Source organism: Bombus impatiens, unplaced genomic scaffold (assembly GCF_000188095.3).
Source record: "Bombus impatiens unplaced genomic scaffold, BIMP_2.2 scf_0142, whole genome shotgun sequence".
Taxonomy (NCBI): Eukaryota; Metazoa; Arthropoda; class Insecta; order Hymenoptera; family Apidae; genus Bombus; species Bombus impatiens.
In genome coordinates this window covers 2,297,619-2,316,752 of record NT_176561.1, presented here as the reverse complement: position 1 = coordinate 2,316,752, position 19,134 = coordinate 2,297,619, and the positions used below count along the sequence as shown (strand labels likewise).

At 37.9% G+C, this 19,134-nt stretch overlaps 1 protein-coding gene across 1 annotated transcript in view; it reads left to right on the top strand.

The window, feature by feature from the left end:
- Window positions 1-16,036, top strand: part of LOC100741298 — a 54,331-nt gene extending 38,295 nt beyond the window's left edge. The window contains exons 2-5 of the mRNA XM_003487199.4: window positions 9,733-10,049; window positions 10,733-10,944; window positions 14,442-14,776; window positions 15,357-16,036. Coding sequence (XP_003487247.1) covers window positions 9,734-10,049; window positions 10,733-10,944; window positions 14,442-14,776; window positions 15,357-15,486 — 993 coding nt within the window. The 5' untranslated portion in view covers window position 9,733 and the 3' untranslated portion in view covers window positions 15,487-16,036. The remainder of the gene's footprint in view (window positions 1-9,732; window positions 10,050-10,732; window positions 10,945-14,441; window positions 14,777-15,356) is intronic.
- The last annotated feature ends 3,098 nt before the right edge of the window (window positions 16,037-19,134 follow it).

Sequence of the window (19,134 nt, the reverse complement as noted above, 5' to 3'; positions counted from 1 at the left end):
TCAGAGGTGGATTCTACCACAGCATGGAAGTTTAAGAATTACTATTCAATGATAACAGTCGTTTAAGATTCAAAGGTGAATCGGTGAACAATAAATTACTGGTACTTCAAGTTACTCGTTATATCACCGCGCAATAATTCTAGAACAGCCTCTGGAATTTTCCTGAAGGATTAATTATACTGAGACACAATGTCGATTCTCATAGATAAATCTTCGTTATGAATACAGTAATAAAACAACGCGAGATCTCATCGATTTGTGTGAAACAATGGAAGCTCTTTAAAGTGGTTCGTGATTTTACTACGTTGAAGAACCAATCGTGATTTATTCGCAATCGATAATCGGTATTAACGACTGATATTATGGTTGAGTTATCACAATCGTTAGGCGATAGTTAAGGAAAGAGACCAAAGTTTTGTTGCCTCGTGCGATTTAATCGCATTAACCACGTATAGCGGGTAAACGGAGTTTGGAACTGCTATGAATAAATGACCAAAGTCGGGCTGGAAAATATGAGAACATAAGAGGAAGCTCAATCGATGTAGGACGCAATGTAATGTTGCGGGCTTTCAGCGGTCAGCTTCTGCGGGAAATTTGTAAGCACAGATGAATCGATGTCGTGCGAAGTGAAACTAGTCGCGATTAATCCCTTGTCTAAGAAAAATTGAAACAAGTTACCATTTCGACATGAAATTGTGTCTTTGTCTTTCACAGGGGAATAATTTTAAAGTTTAATATGCTGTCAAAAAAAAAAAAAAAAGAAAAATAATGTGTTTCTTGTTATTCTTATTACACAGTACAAAAAATGAAAAAAATAAATAACAATCGGTAAAGTGTCATACATAGGATTACAATAGCTTCGTCGAGCCTCCAAGTAAATCAGAAAGCCAACAAGAAAGAACTTTTCTAATTATTCTAAAGGACTAGAGAATTAGTAGGAAAAAGTGGAGAAATCATCTATGAATTGTTTTGTTTTGATAGTTTAATGTAGCGGAATCACGTGGATATGCACGTATCAGTAAAAAGACTGACTGAAAAGTGAAACATCAAACGATGAAGCTTAATTGCTAGATACCGGAGAAGAGATTAATTAATTGATGGAACCTATAATCGAGCGAAGTTTCCGCGAAGTCTGGCGTTGTGATTTCAACGAACAGCTGTTCGTTAGGAAATGTGAATTAAAGTGACTGGAATCTGTACGAAGATGAAATCTAATACGCGCGTTTTTCGCGAAATTCGTGTAATTCATTTTGAAGTTTTTCTCTTTCTCGCGTTAAAATAATTCGATTCGAATTATATCGAGTGGTTTACAAAAGCGGGAATTCGATAAATATTACAGAAATAACGAGAGAACTCATAGGAATCCGTTTTGGTTTCGTAGAAATCAAAGATTATCGTTCGAAATAATTACTTCTTTTCGTTACAACGAATACGATATGTTAAAAAGCAAATGGATAAACGAACACAAACGAACCATGCTGTTCGTCGATCAATCTACCTATTCTTTGCTTCTTTCGCGTCTTTAATATCTTTCGCTTAACGAAGTATCGCATGATCAGGATTGCAGAAGAGGAACAAATGGTCTTTTACTAATCTTATTTCTCTCGATTAATTCGAATTGTCAGCGTGTCAGCAACATTATCGACGACTTAATCAATAGTCGGCATCTACAGCTCCAACATTACGGCGCATCTCAGCTCGCTATAATTAATCCAGTCATGCGCCGCTGGATTTGCCAAAGAAAATCCTCGGAGCACGTCTTGGATTTTCGAGAAATAAATCTTGATCTTCCGGTAAAGTCGTAGGTATTCTTCCACTTCCCCGATTCCAATTGGTTGGTCCGTGTAACATGATTCGCTTCTTTAATCCTTCACTGCACATTGCTCGCGAGCACAGTAGATGTTCTGCGTTGTTGACGTCGCGAACTAAATTTATTTCAACAGATATGCTTTTATTAATTTTATCTAAGATCAGCCATGTCTGGAAATGTAAACGGATTTCGAATGAGAAATATTTCTGAAATTGAAATTGAAAGGAGCTGCGAATTAAAGCGATGAAAAAAGAAATTGTCGCTGATTATAGAAGGGAGAGGTCTCGGCTTTCCTTTAGAATCTACTTAATTCGAGTTTTATCGCAAGGACGGCAACGTAATCGAGATGCATATCGCTCTGCTCGTAAAGTGTAATACCACGGCGAGCTGTAATAACTTTTTATTCTGCCGGCACGAACACCGATATTGCTTCCTATCCGCGAAACACAAGATTGAAGGCACCTCGATTACGTTTAACCGCTTCTTCCACGATTTTATTTGAATATCGTTACATATTTATTAATCATCGGCTATAAATGACGTTTATGCAATATAAAATTAAAATAACTTTAGCCATATTTATGTCGAAATGTGTCAGACTATAAATTTACATGCTACATCCCACGCTACGTATATTCTATTTTTCGTAATAAAATGCATACAGCGGAGTAAGGTGGGTTGCCTGCGTTCAGGCAGTTTCAGCGCGCAATTAAATTATTTATAACTTGAAAAATAAGACCAAACCAACATGTGTGTACATGAACAGTTTCGTTATCCTCATATCTAACATTTAGGATGTTATATAGGTACATACATATATTTGAAAATGTAAACATTAAAAAATTTGAATATTTGAATGCTTGAAAATCTGAATACTTGAGCATTAAAATATTTGAAAATTTAAATAGAGGTATCCCCTGTTTGTCTATGCTGAACTAGTTGACCCAATTTTTCGAACGCCGATCGCGGTTTACCAATTACACGTGATCCAGCCAGTGGCGACGGCGGCGTATCGCGATGCAGAAAGGCCGCGCATTATTCCTCAGATCGGAAGCCAGATCCATAATGAAAAGCAGGTAACAAAGCGTGGGAAACGCGAATACATCGACACGACCGATGCCCCACTTTTATACGCAGATTTCCATATACTAATAACAAGACTGCCGAAGCATGCATAACGTAGCCACGTTCGTGGTTGGATGATTTTTCGAAGGAGAGGTTTAGGGAAACGAGGAACATCAGCTGCACGCTCTAAGACCCCTTCTGCTTACCGAAGGGAACTATATTGCGGAACGATAGTTGAATTTAAGTTAGCAATAAAAAATATTTTCTCTACCCATCCATATCGTTCTTCTTTTTCTTTTTTGAGAGAAATTAAAATTTAGATCTTTATTCACCATATTACCTTCCATAGGTATTTGAATATTTAAAAATTATTGCACATTATATAAAACATATTTCTCAACTGAAACTTCTTAATCTAAATTTAATCTCCGATCTTATTTACTTATATACCGCACATATTGTAGGAAATTAATTGTTCTTATATAAACATAAAGCGTCCCCAATTTGGTTAATACATAGCGTTTGATTAATAGGAGGAATTTGTCTTGATCGATGGGAAAAATGAAGGGGCTTAATTTCGAGGTATAAAAAGGGAAGAGTAGGTGACCCAGAAGGGAAAGAAAGACTGACCTAGAAAATTTAAGTGATTTAAGATTTTCCCTATATATATATATATGTATAAGCGTACAGCTGAATACATGTTTCCTGAAAATTCCAGTAGTACTAGTTAGCTTTCTGAATTCTACGTTGACCCGTAACTATTTGTCTGACCATGCACGGTTACTTCCTAGCAGCACGATTGTATCCTGGTCTATTTGACTTGCCTAATCATCCTTTACTGAATTCTACCGAGTCCCGTACTGAACAATTCTACTGTAGTGATTTCGCGGCGGCTATCTAACTTTCCTAACTAATTTATCTATCTGCTGCTACAAATGGGAACGCCCTTAGAGAGAAAGGAACTTGAGGAAGAAGTTTTATTTAATTTCAGAGGAAGACACACCGAGAAATGGAGTACTGTTATTATTACGAATTTTTCCTCAAAATATCGTACGAAAGAACGGCGACACAATAGTGAAACGGTTATTTTTCAAGAGACAGAGAAAAGCAATTTCATTTAGTCGCATTTGTAATTAAGTAATGAGAAAAGTGTTTGATTATGTTAAGAACGAAGCGATTATTACATTTGAATTAGCTTTACATTATATCAGTCACAAAGGGATATTACTAAATTTTATTAATATAATAAATTATTTCTGCAACATTGAAACTAAAATATTATGAAATTTCGAAAAAGATAAGCTACGTTTCTATAAATTACACAATTTACGTTTTTCTAATCGTACCACGTATTGCGCATATTTCAAACCTGAAATATTTCAATGTAAACCCTGTCCGCTTTTACGATGATTGCAATTTATTTCCAAAATCACGTAATTTCCAAATCTAAATCGTATCTCTCGTAGACAATTCTTCGTTTAAATTTACATTTACTTTCACGTTTAAAAAGCCCTATCGTCATAGTTAATACTCTAGTGAACTTCTCCACTTTCCTTTCGTATATTCGATATCGCGGTAGGTATAATCCCGTTGGCAATTAACTTATGCAAAATCTCAGCCGGCCGAATAACGACTCTGTCGATTTTCGGATCGAGCAATCATGGTATTTCGCGTTTAATAAAGCTCCGCTGTGCTTCATGAATTACACAGAGCGAGCGAGCGAGATGGGGAGAGGCGGGGATGAAAAAAGAACAGCTTCAAGCTTAGAACCAGCGCGTTGATTCATCGAGATGATAACGAACGCGCCTCGAGCGCTTCCTAATTAAATTCGACTGTTAATTAGCCGCGTAATTACCCGGAGTTTCGATGCTTGGAGCGCGTCGATCCACCGGAAGCGTTTTCATGTTTCTTCGATGTCGAAAGGACCGACGGAAATACAATTTATCCCATTAATAAATTGCTCCTCGTGATCTTGTCAGCGGCGTTGTTTACCACTCCTTCGAACGATTATTTCGTGGAGAACATCGACAACAGAATTCTATCATTAACCTCGATATGACTAGTTAATCCTTCGCACGTAACAATTTCTCGAGCTACTCGAATCGCGGCGCGATAATCTGTTGTTCATAACTTTTGCTCCTCTTTGGTTTAATGGGAAACGTTCCTTAGTAAAGTTACAACCACACATGGTAATTAAATGACTGTTGAAAACTTTAGTTAAAGCGTATACTGTAATCAACAGGAAATATTGCTGTTTGTTCTAGAATAGTAAGCTCTCGAGCCAGTTTTAACGAACGACTATTAATCGCAACAAGAGATTGGAATTTAGTATTCATTTTCTGTATAATATTAAATAAGTTGCTACGAAACATACTAAAATCTATTAAATGCATCGAAATTAATTACGCGATCCTAATTAGCTTCTTCGCGGATAATAACATGATACAATTAGAAGCTACTTGAGCAGAAGAAACTTAAGTTACATAGCTGGATTTTACAAGCTACGTTTTATGAAACAAAACGCTACAAAGGTGATACATGCTTTAGATTAACCGTAGAAAATTGTAGATCGTTAATGTCAGTCGAAAAATTTGGATATATAGCAGCTCGTTTTCAGCAACATGATGGAGGCGGATTTAGCTTCGAGCACGAACGAGCATCCGCGTCTCGTGCCGTCTGGATCCTTAATCTGCGCAAAAACAAAGGATCCGGCTAAAGAAGAAACCTGCAACTATTAAACGCTAAAACCTACTCTAAGAAATTTCTTCTTTAAAGAATTTCTTCAGTCTGAAAATTCCTGATGGGTTAAAGCGACTCTCGAACAAAGTAGCGCAGCAATTTAACTTAATCTCTCCAGCACTTACAACGATGTCTTCTATATGCATATACATATATTTTTGCTCGAAAACCAGAAATATATACATAGACTCGAGAGAACTCGCTGTAGGATTGCGAGACGACGGAAGGAATCCATGCGATCGGAAGCTGGTTAAGATTTAAATTTAATTTTCGCGCAACGATTTCTTCTCGCCCTCCGGATGCATCTCGTGACAGTACGCGTGTTCATGAAATGTAGTAGGCAACTTCAATTGCTGATATTATATCGTCGTTCCTTTATACGAACTAAGAAATTAATTTCGTCGATTCCCTGTGAAAGCTGTCTCCGTTTCAAGGTATGAACGTTTTAGAATTCTTCTGGATTGTACGTTTGCAATCTGTAGTCGATATATTTGGATCCACGTACGCACGAAGATCACAGTTCCTATCTTTTATAGAGAAGCAGTTTTAAAATTCGATGTGTTTTTAAGCAGTTCCATATCAAAGCTGTCTCCTTCTAGTTTTTAATTTGATGATCGACTCGTGTTTTAAGTTTGAATGTTGCACACTCGAGTTTGTTTCAGTTGTTCGTACTTTATAGCCAGGAACGTTTGGCCTAAATACAGTTAGCTAATGGCTATTGTTTCGGATAATTCTTGTAACATAGCGTGTAATGTCGATTATAATTCTAATTTCTCAGTATTTAGGAGCCACGAAACATAAAGCGATTGATTGACAACACAAAGTAATTACAGTTCATTTCCGAACTCGCGTGCATAGTGCTGAATTTTGACAGGCTTGTGATATAACTTTGTTAAAATTATCAACTAGTTTAACAAAATACAAAAATAATTCATCTAATGAAATAAATGAAATATAAGCTATTAATTAAAAAGAACAGTAATTAAATATAGGGAAAGTTTTAAAATTATCGTAAATAGAACCGAATTGGAAGTTCAATTTATTATTGCGCTTGTGTCTCAGTAAAAATTACGAATCTTTTCCAAGAGACAAAAAGAAGGGGATACGTAGGCAAGAACAAAACATGTCGAACATTTCAAAAGATGTATAACACGCTCAAAGCCGAAAGTGCTCGTTGGATGAGTTTGAAATCCAGTTTTGTGCGGAAATGGGCTAAGAAACGAGGGTTGGAGACGCCATGGGGCGAGTAGCCTGTGTAACTCTCTTCTAATCTCCCGGGACAAGGCTGAAAAAAGGTATGTGATACAAGGGGCAGGAGAAAGGTGTATACTTTCGAATCGACGGCGATACGAAAATTGGATTGTGTCACTAGCGAAGGACGTGCTCGTTTCTCTCACCGACAAGAAAGCCTGCTAGAAACTCGTGTAAACCAGAGACGAGAGAGAAATGAAATTTACGCGAGAAAAAGAGAAAGGAGCGAATATTTCGTAACTTTTAGAGGATATCTAACGATGTTTCCGACGATTACGATTATACGTGCTGTAGGTATTAAATGATACGTGGTTTCCCACCTTAACTTTTATATTACGTTAAAGCATTTATTTAATATATCGCAGAAGTAAGTTAGGGTCTTCGATTAAGACACTGTTAAATATAACTCTTTAAGTGTATTGAGACATGTGTAATTTCGTGTGCTCCACTGTGTTAGCCGCATAGTAGTGACACACACATATGAGTATGAGTGTGTGGGAGTATGTGCGTGCACAGCGTCTCGTAAAACAGAAGAATGCAACTGTTCCGTTGGTAGTGTTATTCCGTTGGTAAAGAAGATGGCGAGACAAAGAGAGTGCTGAGACGCGTGCAAATGTGTATCGACGAATATCTTGTAAATCACATATCAAATAAATCTGAAACTATTTTTATATCAATTCTAATTGTAATCTAAGTATTCCTATACATTTATTTCGGCGACTAAGATCCACAATTCTCAACAAAGTGCTGAATCGTATGGTCGTAACTTTCTGTTGCAATTTTCACAAGCGTCGGTGAAAATAGAATTTTGTTTCGTTTCGTGGAAAGAAGGAATAAATATAATGCAAAAAGTATCACGCGCGTTACGTATGGCACACAGGAAAATGAACTCGTTAAAACTGTAAAAATGGCAGAAGGTAGTCGACGCGAAATTTCTGGCTGGCTCGTCCCGCCGTCGCTGTTGAACGCGAGAATATTTTCGATGAGAATCGTTGCACAGAGGCCTGGAAAACGCGCGATAACGCTTCGACGCGGCGACGAATCCTCCGTTCAAAGACAAATTAACGAAAAAGGGAGGAGGCCCGGAGCATTGTAAAAGGATCGAATCCATTGTTCCGGCGAGGGAGCACGGACAAAGGCGAGAAGAAAGAAAGAAAGCGACTCCTTTCCGGATTCCAGTAAATCACGCCTTTAAATCTCTCTGGATCAAAGCAGCGACTCTTTGGCGAACATCGATGTTTCCCCTTCTCGGCCGAGAAAGGGAGAAGCAGAGTTTTCACGGGAGTCGAATAATTAACCGAACAGGACAGACGTTCGCAAACTTCTCCGCAGGGACGATTATCGATTCATTATATCGTCTGCGACGCTGCCTCGTCGAGAACTTGGACGGCTTCGAAGACGATTACCGTCGAGAATGCCGAATAACATCGAATTTATGGCAAGAGGCTGCTTTCCTCGAGTAAAGGATAGTCTGACGTTATGCAATTCGACGAAGTTTTAATCGAGGTTAAGATTCTATTTTGTGGTTGTATATGAACATCCCAATTGTCGCAAAACTTGAAATTTCGTTATATGATTTTATATTCGGTTTTCCGTCCCTTGATAATGTAGGATAAATTAAAACTGAAGATATACTTCGTTCGAAGTCTGCTCGCGAACTATACAAGATTTCTTAGCAATGTCAGCTAGGCGAGAGAAAGTGTTTGTACAAATGGAATAGTTAGAAAATACTTTTCTTTAGATAATTTCATCGAGTATCTGCAGTGGGCCCCACAACACCATTAACAACATTATTGATTGCCATTTGAAAAATATTCTAAAGAAGTCATTCCAAAATCATTTACCATAAATTCCACCTCCTCTTCTCTTTATACAGGTTTCTCTCTTCTCCTTATTATACTACACAATTCAAAATAGACGAGTATTGGCCGGCTCAGGGAATAACCGCAGTTTTCCACAAAGGAATCGTCCTTCCACCTACGAGTTCGCCTAATCGGGTTCACGGACGATCGAACGTTGTATACCCAGTGTGAAGGGCCAAACGTTGCGCAATGACTTCTATCAGGGACCATTATGTGCTTGTTATTAATGGCAATGCGCCCGTGTACTGGATAACGCGATCTAGCGAAACACGTAGTGTTGTTCCGGCTGATTATTATCGAACGGCATTAACCAACCTGGATTATCAATGTCAGAGTATTCGTTGAATGATATCGTTTCCAGAGAAATGGCGTTTAGTTCGGCCAATTCGAGATCCGACTCACTGCCACTCGTGGTTTCGATTAATTCCGGTGGTAATCTCTTTAAAAGGGGATTTTGGACGCTTAGGCGAGTTGGTCGTGCTATTTTCCATGATTAACACTGGCAAATTTTTCCGATAAATGGATGGAAGCTCTGTGAGTGAGCGTACGCAGGTATCTGTTAAGCTTTTAAGGGAATTGTAGGGCGTTCGTAGCTGGACCTATGTTCAGAGATTTATGACGTTACTGGTCAACCGATTTAAGCTTCTACAGTTTCTAGACTAATTCGATAATTTTCGACTTTTTAGTCAAATTGAGAGACGCGATAGAATTTTGATAGCGAAGTTCATTAATTACTAATATGTTATACACAGTGACGTTAATTACTTTGCCTTCGTTACAGCTTATGTTCTCTTCAGTATACTCTAATTTCTCCTTTGATAAATATTTCCAATTTTTGTCCTCAAACCAGGTGATATAGCAATCAGAAATAAAGAACAGTCGTGAGACATTTTACGCCCGTAAAGCTATGAATGTCCATTAACACTTGTAGTTTAGTTCTAATTCTAGAGAATAATAATCGAGAATATTCATGACTTGCATTCTAAGAAGATTCTGTCCTTGCAGAATGCCTAATGAAAACGCGCCAGTGTGCGGGTGCGGAGTTGTGGTCGATCTGCCAAAATCACGAAGTGGCGCCCTGTCCTCGAGGAAGCTTACGATCAGAATATCGAAGTCGAAGGGTAGCAAGTCGGACGGGCGGGCTGCCAAGAAACAACAAGACGACGCTCGTGGGAAGAGCAGAAGTTCTGAAACAGGAAGCTGCAGCTCGGTGACAGAACAAGCTAGACCAGTTACGAAAAGTAGCAAACACGAGAAGCGGTTGAATCACTCAAGGAGAACCCGAAGCGCAGACAGAGCGGAGTCGCACTATACTTATATAGGTCGGTGACATACAGAATTTTAATTGTTCAATTTATGGAAACCAATATCGACCTCAGATCTTACGTTTAATAATTCGAATAATTCATTGTATTAGGTTGTGCGAAAAGTGTCTTTCTTTTACAGACACGTCTTTTACAACAACGCATCTTTATATAAACATGAAACCTAATCTGTCGAACGTTGTAATCTTTATCTTGATAGAACAAAATGGATCATACGTAATTCGATAAAATAATATAAAACGGAAAGATATTGTGCATCCATTATTTCCTTATAAAACGAAAGAAACTTTTCGGGCGACCTAATATTAATTGCCAAGTCTTAGAACTACTTACATGAGTATAAATCGTAGAATATTTAGCGTTTACCGTAATATCAATATCGATAACTGTTATATCTTGATAATTTATTCAACTTTTAGAGCATTGTACGTAAATTTTGATAGATTTAAGATTCGATATATGCATTTTCAAAAAAACAGATTCTATACTCAATCGATTTTATTCGTTTCTAATTGCGAATTTCTCAGATAAATTCGTGAAGATTTATTTCTTAAAAAAAAAAAATGTTTTCCACGTCACAAAAGCCAGCAATTCAGGAGCAATACGATACTTTTTAAACTTGAAATTTCTTTCCAAGCTCATGTCGAACATTTTTCAGATTATTTGACGTTTCTTTGTAGATTCTGGTTCGAGCATACTCGGCGGCGGGATTCGGGAAAACGCTATAGCGGAGGCGCTGTATGCTACCATTCCAGACACGCCGAACGCGAGCGCCAACGAAACCGGAAATAGTCAATTAAATGCGCAAAGTAGATCGCAACCCGTTTACGCCATTCCTTCTATGGTATCGCCGCCGCCTACCTATGACGTAGCGATCTCGAAAACGTGGCAGGTAAGTGATTATCATTAACCCCCAGTTAGAAATAGATTTTCAAACGGAGAACACGGTCGACGTAATTAGCCTTTCTAACGAAGTTCCTTATAATTAACACTTGCTTCTCTTTTATATAAACGCGTTAATTAAACGAAACTCCTCCTTTTTCTGTTATTCCCAGTTATTCGCATATATCGTCATTGAAATTCGTATAATTAATTTGTGTCATAAAATAGTAGAAATTATGGAATTTCCATACTCCACCCGGATAGGCTCTCAGTCAATACGACTCAATTTTCCCAAACTTTCTCGCATGGCTTGCAACTCTTCAACGCTTTCCAAACGACTCTTTTAATTTTCTTGTATATCTTATATAATGGGCGAATAAGTAAAAGACTTCGTTGATAATCAAACGACAAACATAAAAATAATATTTGATTTATTTATTCGCATACTCATTGTGGCAAAATTGGGATTTGCGAAATATCACATATAACTTTCCAATGCTTTACGAAAAGCACATCTAGGTATTTTCCTCGTACAGAAATCTCTTTGATCAAAAGTTAGACATTCGTTAACATTCCAGCGACAAGTATTTCTATCTCCACAAACACGCGTTGTTCGGTGATGCCGTAAAAAAACAGAACGGACACGGTTTGTTGCTAGTTACGTGTGTCACGAAATTGCCAAGCGAATGGATGTATCGACGGCACACGATGGAATTAGAAGCCATTCACCGTTCTCAAACGTGACGATGAGGATTTAACTATTGAGTAGTAATGACCTGTCCTAGTCAGACGCTAGATAGAATCGCACTCTCTCTTGGACGACCGCAGTAACAGAGCACGCTCGTGGTCAGACTTGTTAGATAGCAGATCGTAATCGACCAGTGAATTCGTAGACCTTCTGTAAACGAATTGACGTTTCACTAATTACATGCTCAAGCTACTAATTAAGCACAAGGAAACTAGATAAAGGAAATTTCATTTGGCATGGAACAAAACGAATTCTTTCCCGTTTAATCGACGATTAACCAAATTCAAGGAAACCAGGACATCGTTTTTGATGGACTGAGTTCGGTGTACGAAATTAAAACGACCGCAGAACCGGTGCAATCCATAAAATCGATGCTCTAGCTATCTCGAAGCCGCCCTAATTCCTCGATGATTGCAGTAGAATATATATATAGATATATAGATATATTTTTCCAAATAATCTCGCGATTCGTTTGCCCTTCGTGACCATTCATCTACGTATAGGAAAAAAAATTCGAAGGTGCAGCGATATTGCGACGGTGAATTTACCATTTGAACGTTTTAGATTCGCGATAGAACGAGACTGTTGAGAATGAGCTTGACGAATGAATTTAAAAAGCCCGAATTTTAATCTCGTGATAAGGTATACGTCGGTGTGCGTGTAATCCGGTGACAGTAAAATTAATGCTTGAATATTCAAAACGCTCGATCCACTCTGCTAACTCCAGTCTTGTTTGCTGAATATTCGATTATTCGAATAATCAACTCTCTGCAGCCCCCTTCTATCCAGATCCGAACAAGGCCAGACCTAACGTAGTTTCATGGACGAGGTAGTCGGTCGAAAAAGAGCAAAGAAATTCTTGTAACGATCGTGGATCGCTCACGGTTACGTTTTGTACAGTATCGGAGAGAGAAAGAAAAAAAAAAGAAGAAAATGGATGGGCAGGGGTTGAAACAGGAGAACAAGAGGCAAATTCTTCGAGTTGCTCCTTAACTGAAGAACCATTCAGGTTGTGGCCAGCCATTTCGACCGCGTAGTTTCTCGGCGCCGGGCGACACATAAATTTTCGTACCACGTCGCGGTTACCCTTTGCGAAAAACACTGCCACCCCCGATGGCGACCCACTTGAAACACCCAGTAACGATGCCAGAACACCTCGAGTTCTGCCGAGTTTGTACCGCTCCATTCTTGCTACCGTTTTATCGACCGTCACCGCTCGTGTTCGATTTGATTGCTTCGATTACAGTTCGTTGCCCTTTTTCTGTTTCATAACTTGCGAATTAGTCCGACATGGAAATTGGAACGAAAATTCTTACGAGCAGTTTACAATAAAGAGTTTACATCGAAGTATTCCGAGTACAGAAAAATTATTATAATAATCGTATGTGTGGCACGTGGAACTGGTCGACATCGTTTTCTAAAGATTTCATAATTCTAGCGCTACAAACTGTAATTAACTTGTAATTTGTCTTTCTTTAACTTTAATTGTGACTTTTGTCATTTGTCTACCGAATTGAAGAAGTAAAAAAGAAAGTATCGTGTCATAGGAAAGTGTTTCATGGAAATAACTTAAAGAGTTTATTCGAAGAAAGAAGTTGACGGTAGATTGGTTGAATAGATGCGAGCAGCATTTCTGCTTTTCAAGTAACTGCACTTTGTTCGATTCCTGATCATTGCAGGAAATCTTTCTTTCATTTTCTTTCTTCAAATAAATTCCAAGAGTTAATGTATTCTTCAAAACGACAAATTGATGTAGGGATTAACATTTATAAATAAGTTGTGAATTAATTCCCTACTTTTGGGTGTAGAAATCCAGACAAAACTCGCTACGAGTTTCCTGGTAGTTCTTTGAAATTCTTCTCGAAAGTTAACGAAGTAGAAACCAGAAGAGCATTTCTGTAAAGCAAGGAGTGAAACAAAATAATAATTCTCCGTCGAACTTACTGCAACAGTCCTTTCATAGAAACGCATCGCTCGCTTATTCTTCAAATTACAAAATTTATGTGTTACCATTGTTGGTGGTTGTATTACATTTCAACTGTATTTTAATGCAATTCCATCATCTCGGCTTTAACTCTTTACGATAGAGATTTAGTCGATTACACACGAACAATACAAGTAATTAAATGCCAAACTCTCTGGACTGCGTCATTAACGAATATAATTCTTCTTTGACAATCAGCCCAAAATTACAACAAAACAGACTCTGAAATCGAAATCACGATAAATTTGCAGTGTGTTGAAACTGCCATGGAATTGTTCACGAAGCCAGTTATTTATAAGTTAAAAATTTAATTCCAATTACTGGATATATATTTAACAACAATAGCAATGGTAGTTTGTTATAAAATTCGAAATTCTCGAATTAAATATTCCACGTACAAAGTGCTCGGAACTCTATGAAATTCTAATAATTGAAAAACTTCTAAAGTCCGAGGGTAATGCTTGAAACCTAGAAAAACTCCATAAAGCTTGATAATTCTGATATTTTTATAATTCGTTCAACGTGAAGGTAAATTTAGAATTTTTAAATTAACAAGCTTGGCCAGTATTCAAGTAAAATATTTGAAAAATAATAATTTAAACGATATATCATTATCTTATCTGGCTGAATATCATTTTTTTACAACAACACAAACCCTAAATGATAGAAAATATTTTTATTTGCGTCATAATGTGCAGAATGTCCTGTTCGAAAAGACGAAAAGCACGAAGGATGTCGGTAAAAGGAACATGTAAAAAAATCTTGGATTTTTCAGACCGGATTGCCACCCACCTACGAGGAATACCTGTGTCATAAATACGCCATGATATCGCGATCCCATACACCACCTCCTCCATGGTCAGATTCTACGACAGCGACGACGACACCTACGGCACCAAACGTTCAGACGCGTCGCGAATTGTTGGCCAGTCAGCCCGAACTCAGAGAATATTTGGCGCAGTTGTCGCTTTCTCAGAACAACGAGAGATCCATTGGCCATCACCACCACCATCAGGGAACCGTTCTGCGAGATAGCAGCTACCTCTCTAACCAGCAAGTCTCGAGGGAGCAAGTGAGGACGCAACAACGTCCACGAGCTATGCCTCCCAGGTGAGTTTTCAAAGACGCGCGAAAAGGGCATACGTTTCACTGGTGAGGAAGGAAGTCACGAAATAATTCAGACGCTCGTACTGAACGGCAACGTGCCTTACAACTCCCTGGGCTATCGTAATGGGTGGATGCGTTACGAGTACAAATCGCTAGACGCAGTGCTTTTCTGATTTAACACGAATCGAATCGTTCACGCGAGGAGATTTACGTTTATCACGCGATTTTCTAAGTTTCGTTGATACTTTCGTGTCTAAGGAGCAAAATATGCCCATCTATAGTATTTTTTATATTTTATTACGATTTTGACAGAAAATAGAAGATCTTTGTACTCGAAATCAATTTGAAATTCTATTCTATTCTTCTTCTGAACTATTCATTTCCTTTTTCCTCCAAGAATCGACATTTGTTTTTAATTCGATACGATATTCCATATCGTTTTATTCCATCAACTATTTCTCACGTTGCTATTGGACGGGTTAAGAAATCTGAATATTCCTCCCCTCGAAGACGATTACACGATTATGCAATTTTTCGAGCGACACGCGATTCCCAAGAAGATTAATCTCACGCACGATTTCAGATCCCAAAGCGAGAGCCGTGTGCAGCAGCAAAGAATCGCGACGATGTACGAGGATGGCGCGTTCTGCATGGAAACGACCGCGTTGCAATCAGCATTCGAGAACGGGATAGCCCTGTGCAGCTTGATGTAAGCCACAGTGAAGATCCGCGTAGCGATCCGGAACGGAACATAACTAGAGAATTGCCCGATTCGAAAAATCGAGGCGTCTCTATTCGCGACCGTTAGAAGAGAAGAATTTCATCGTGGATGCAACGAAGCCCGTCAAGGTTCCGGCGACAAATCCCTCGATCGACTTTGGTATAATCGATCACGCCCCTCAATTCCTTTTTCTTTTTTCCTCCTTTTAACTTGCTATTCCTTTCATCGTGTCCGGGTAGAATTAGAAACGTGAAAAGTTTCGAACTAGCACGACTATCGTGAAATGACCGATAATTAAGTGTAACTTTTTCGCTCGACTTTATCCAGAGGAGAAACAAAATCGATGGACGTCCACGAGCACGAAAGGGATTTCGAAAGTTGGGCGAGCGTTCGGAATTTTTTAAGGCTAGTTGGAAACTTCCCAGACGGCCGGAAGTCGCCGGAGATCCTCCAAGTTTTTCCAACCATGCTGGACTTAATCTGTTGGAGGAACGTGGGGAAACTTCCGAGAAACCGCGAGGATCTCGAGGAAACTGTCAACGTTATCCACGCAAAAAATCCCGAGAACGCTCGAAACTTTCGAGTTTGCTCTCCACGACATCGTCTAGCGCTTCTCCGTCGAAATTCTGGACGTTCATAGAACCCCCGTTGGTGTCTTTAACGGGGAAGACTATTCGCTAAGGATGGCTTCAGACGGTTCGACTAAGTGGTCGATCAGTGAGAAATTTTAGTAAGTCGCTTTGTGTAAATGCAAATTTAATCGACTGGCTTAATCGGTTGCAACGAGCGTCCGGTAAAAAACCGTAGTTGAGATCTAAAAAAGTAGGTTTCACTCACCTGCGTATCTAAATTTTTGTGTTTGTATACGAAAACTTTACCCATCACTCGATCCTTAATCGACTTTCGACTGAACTAGCCTAAATTTTCACTTACACAAAGCGACTTCTTACTTGCCATTTCACATACTCAGTCGACTCGACTGTAGTCACCCTAAGTGATGAGATTCTGTGTTCTTCGCACAAATCTTTCTTCGAGCAAATAACCTAGTGTATGTAATACGTTGGTTCATAAGTTGTGCTGTTCTATTTATTAGAAATTTGATATGAAGTACCTCCGCTGTCTTTCATCGTATTTTGTGATCCGAAAACTTTTAATTTTTCTGTACCTAAGCTACCACATCTATTTGATAAAAATAGTATGTAGAAACTTTTGATAAATATTTCCCCTCTGGAACTTAAAAAACTATCTGTTATATTCTTTTGTCTCGTAGATTATATTCTCAGTTGCTATTTTTCTTTTTTTAATTCGACTACTTGATGTGGTCTTTCTGTTACTATTGCTAAATATTTGAATCGATACAATATATACGGCAGTAGCAACGCGCGTGTTAAACTAATTAGAAAAATCGAAAATAATTATCTAACAAAATATATAATTTGATAAGTAGAAAAGAATACTGCATTGACAATTGATAATAAACGGGGAGCAGAACTTATGAAACGACCAAATCGATATACATCGTGTTACTTGATTCTATTCCAAAGGATGGTACGAATCGAAAATTCCAGAGCTCACAGTACGTACGAATGACAATTGCATTCGCTATTCACAGATCACAAGTGCGACGGAACGTTTGTAGATAATTCAGCTACGAGCAAGCAATCGACGAATAATTTAGAATGAAGCTCTTACTCGCAGTACTTGACGTCTCATCTTCGGTAATCGATCGATCGTTCTGTGAACCGAAAACGAAATATTTCGCCATTGCCTTTGTCCTTTCTGGCTAGTCCAGGCCTTATGCGCGCCTAACGAAACGGGAGAAAAGGAAGAATACCTTTCGTTCCGTGTCTTCTTATAGCAATTAAAACCTGGGTACTCTTACACAATCGAACTAGTATTATTAGTGAAATTTTACATGTCACAAATTGCAAATTCCAAGTACTAAATTAATATCTAATTTGAACAATATAATTAATAATGCCATATTATTAACGCTGGAGCTACGAAAGTAATGAGAATGATCAGTTTATAATTTTTCAAATTTTAAGGATTTATCCCATTTGGGATATTAATGTCTTTTTGTAAAATATAAAAGCTCGTTTTCCTCTTTGCATTATAAATATGTATTCTTCCAAGCAGCTTTCATTTTTATTTCTTTGATACAAGCTTCATACGTTTAGCGTGAATATATCGTATAAATTCTCTCTTATAAAGATAAAAACTTTAATTGAATTAAACGAGCGAAGTACCGCGAATAAATTTTACAATTTAGAACTCGTTCGAGACGTAAAACTTTAAATTGTAAAGGAAAATCTACCTACAATTTGTAACTTATTAATTTATTAATAATATTAATTGTTAGATTATCATGTAAGAGAACCTTGGTCATACTGACTTCCATTTTTCTATAATTTTCATAAATACGTAGAACTCGTTACTAGAAACGAAAGCGTAGATTTTTAATTAGAAATTAAACGAAGGGAGATGCAACGACTTCGGAATGAATCGAGGAAGCACAATGTTCGCGTACACCTAATTTTACAGGCGTTATAGATCGTTTGTTCTTTGTTTTAATACGGTGATCTCGCTAGAGAGTTCTATTTTTTCTATGGCTTTTACGCGTGCATGTTCTGATTCCTATCGCGATTACGAGTACGTACACCTAGATTTATACAAACGTTGCACGTAATTTGAACGGTACTAGTCATTCTGCTGTTGGATTATCTAATGTTTGTATTACGAGTGTAACGTGACACCACATCATCGATGAGCTAATAGGGTAATGCACGGTTGCATCCAATCGTTTATGTAAATGGGCTTATAATTTTGCATTAGGCATTTAGACGTCGCTGTATATGGATGCTATGGATTTTTTGATGAACGAAAAGATTAATGCTGGATTCAGTGTAGGAATTATATTATTTATAGTCTCGATAATTTTACCCATTTTACATTGAAGACCAACGAAAGCAGCATATTTTACAAAGTTTGCATTCAATGGATTCGAGCCTCGATTGCGAGGAAGTTGATTCAATCGTCGGTTGATTCAATGAATGAAACCTCGAAAAAGAATTTAACAGGCCCTCGATGGTCGTTTCGAAATGAAATTCAAATTCGTGTTCACTGTCGATCCTGTTTTATCGATAAACAAATTATCCAAGCAAACACTGTGTTCACTACAAGTACATTGACTGTCGCCACATTAAGTTCATTTTTCATGTTTCTTGGTAAATGTCCTTCTTTCCATTCGTCAAAATTATCGTGAAAACAACCACGTGGTTTGTTTCCAACGATCGAAAATGCGACGAGTATTATATTAGGTTGTGTAATAAGTTTGAACTGTCGTATATCTTTAAAAAATTGTCGAAAATATTTTATTTTTTAATTTTAACCATTACCCGTTTAACAAAATCTCCGTATATTGAAACTTAACACATATTTCATGTATTGCGAGAATTAACGAAGCTGTGGTGATTTCAGTTATAAATAGTTTGTTTACTAAAGACAGCCCTGATTTTCGTTCTGACTTTATATCATTAAATTATACAAACTAAGCAATATATCCCGGTTGCTTCTCGGCTTTATCGTATGTCCATTCATTATCGCTCACATATGCAATATAGTTAGAAATATTTCTGAA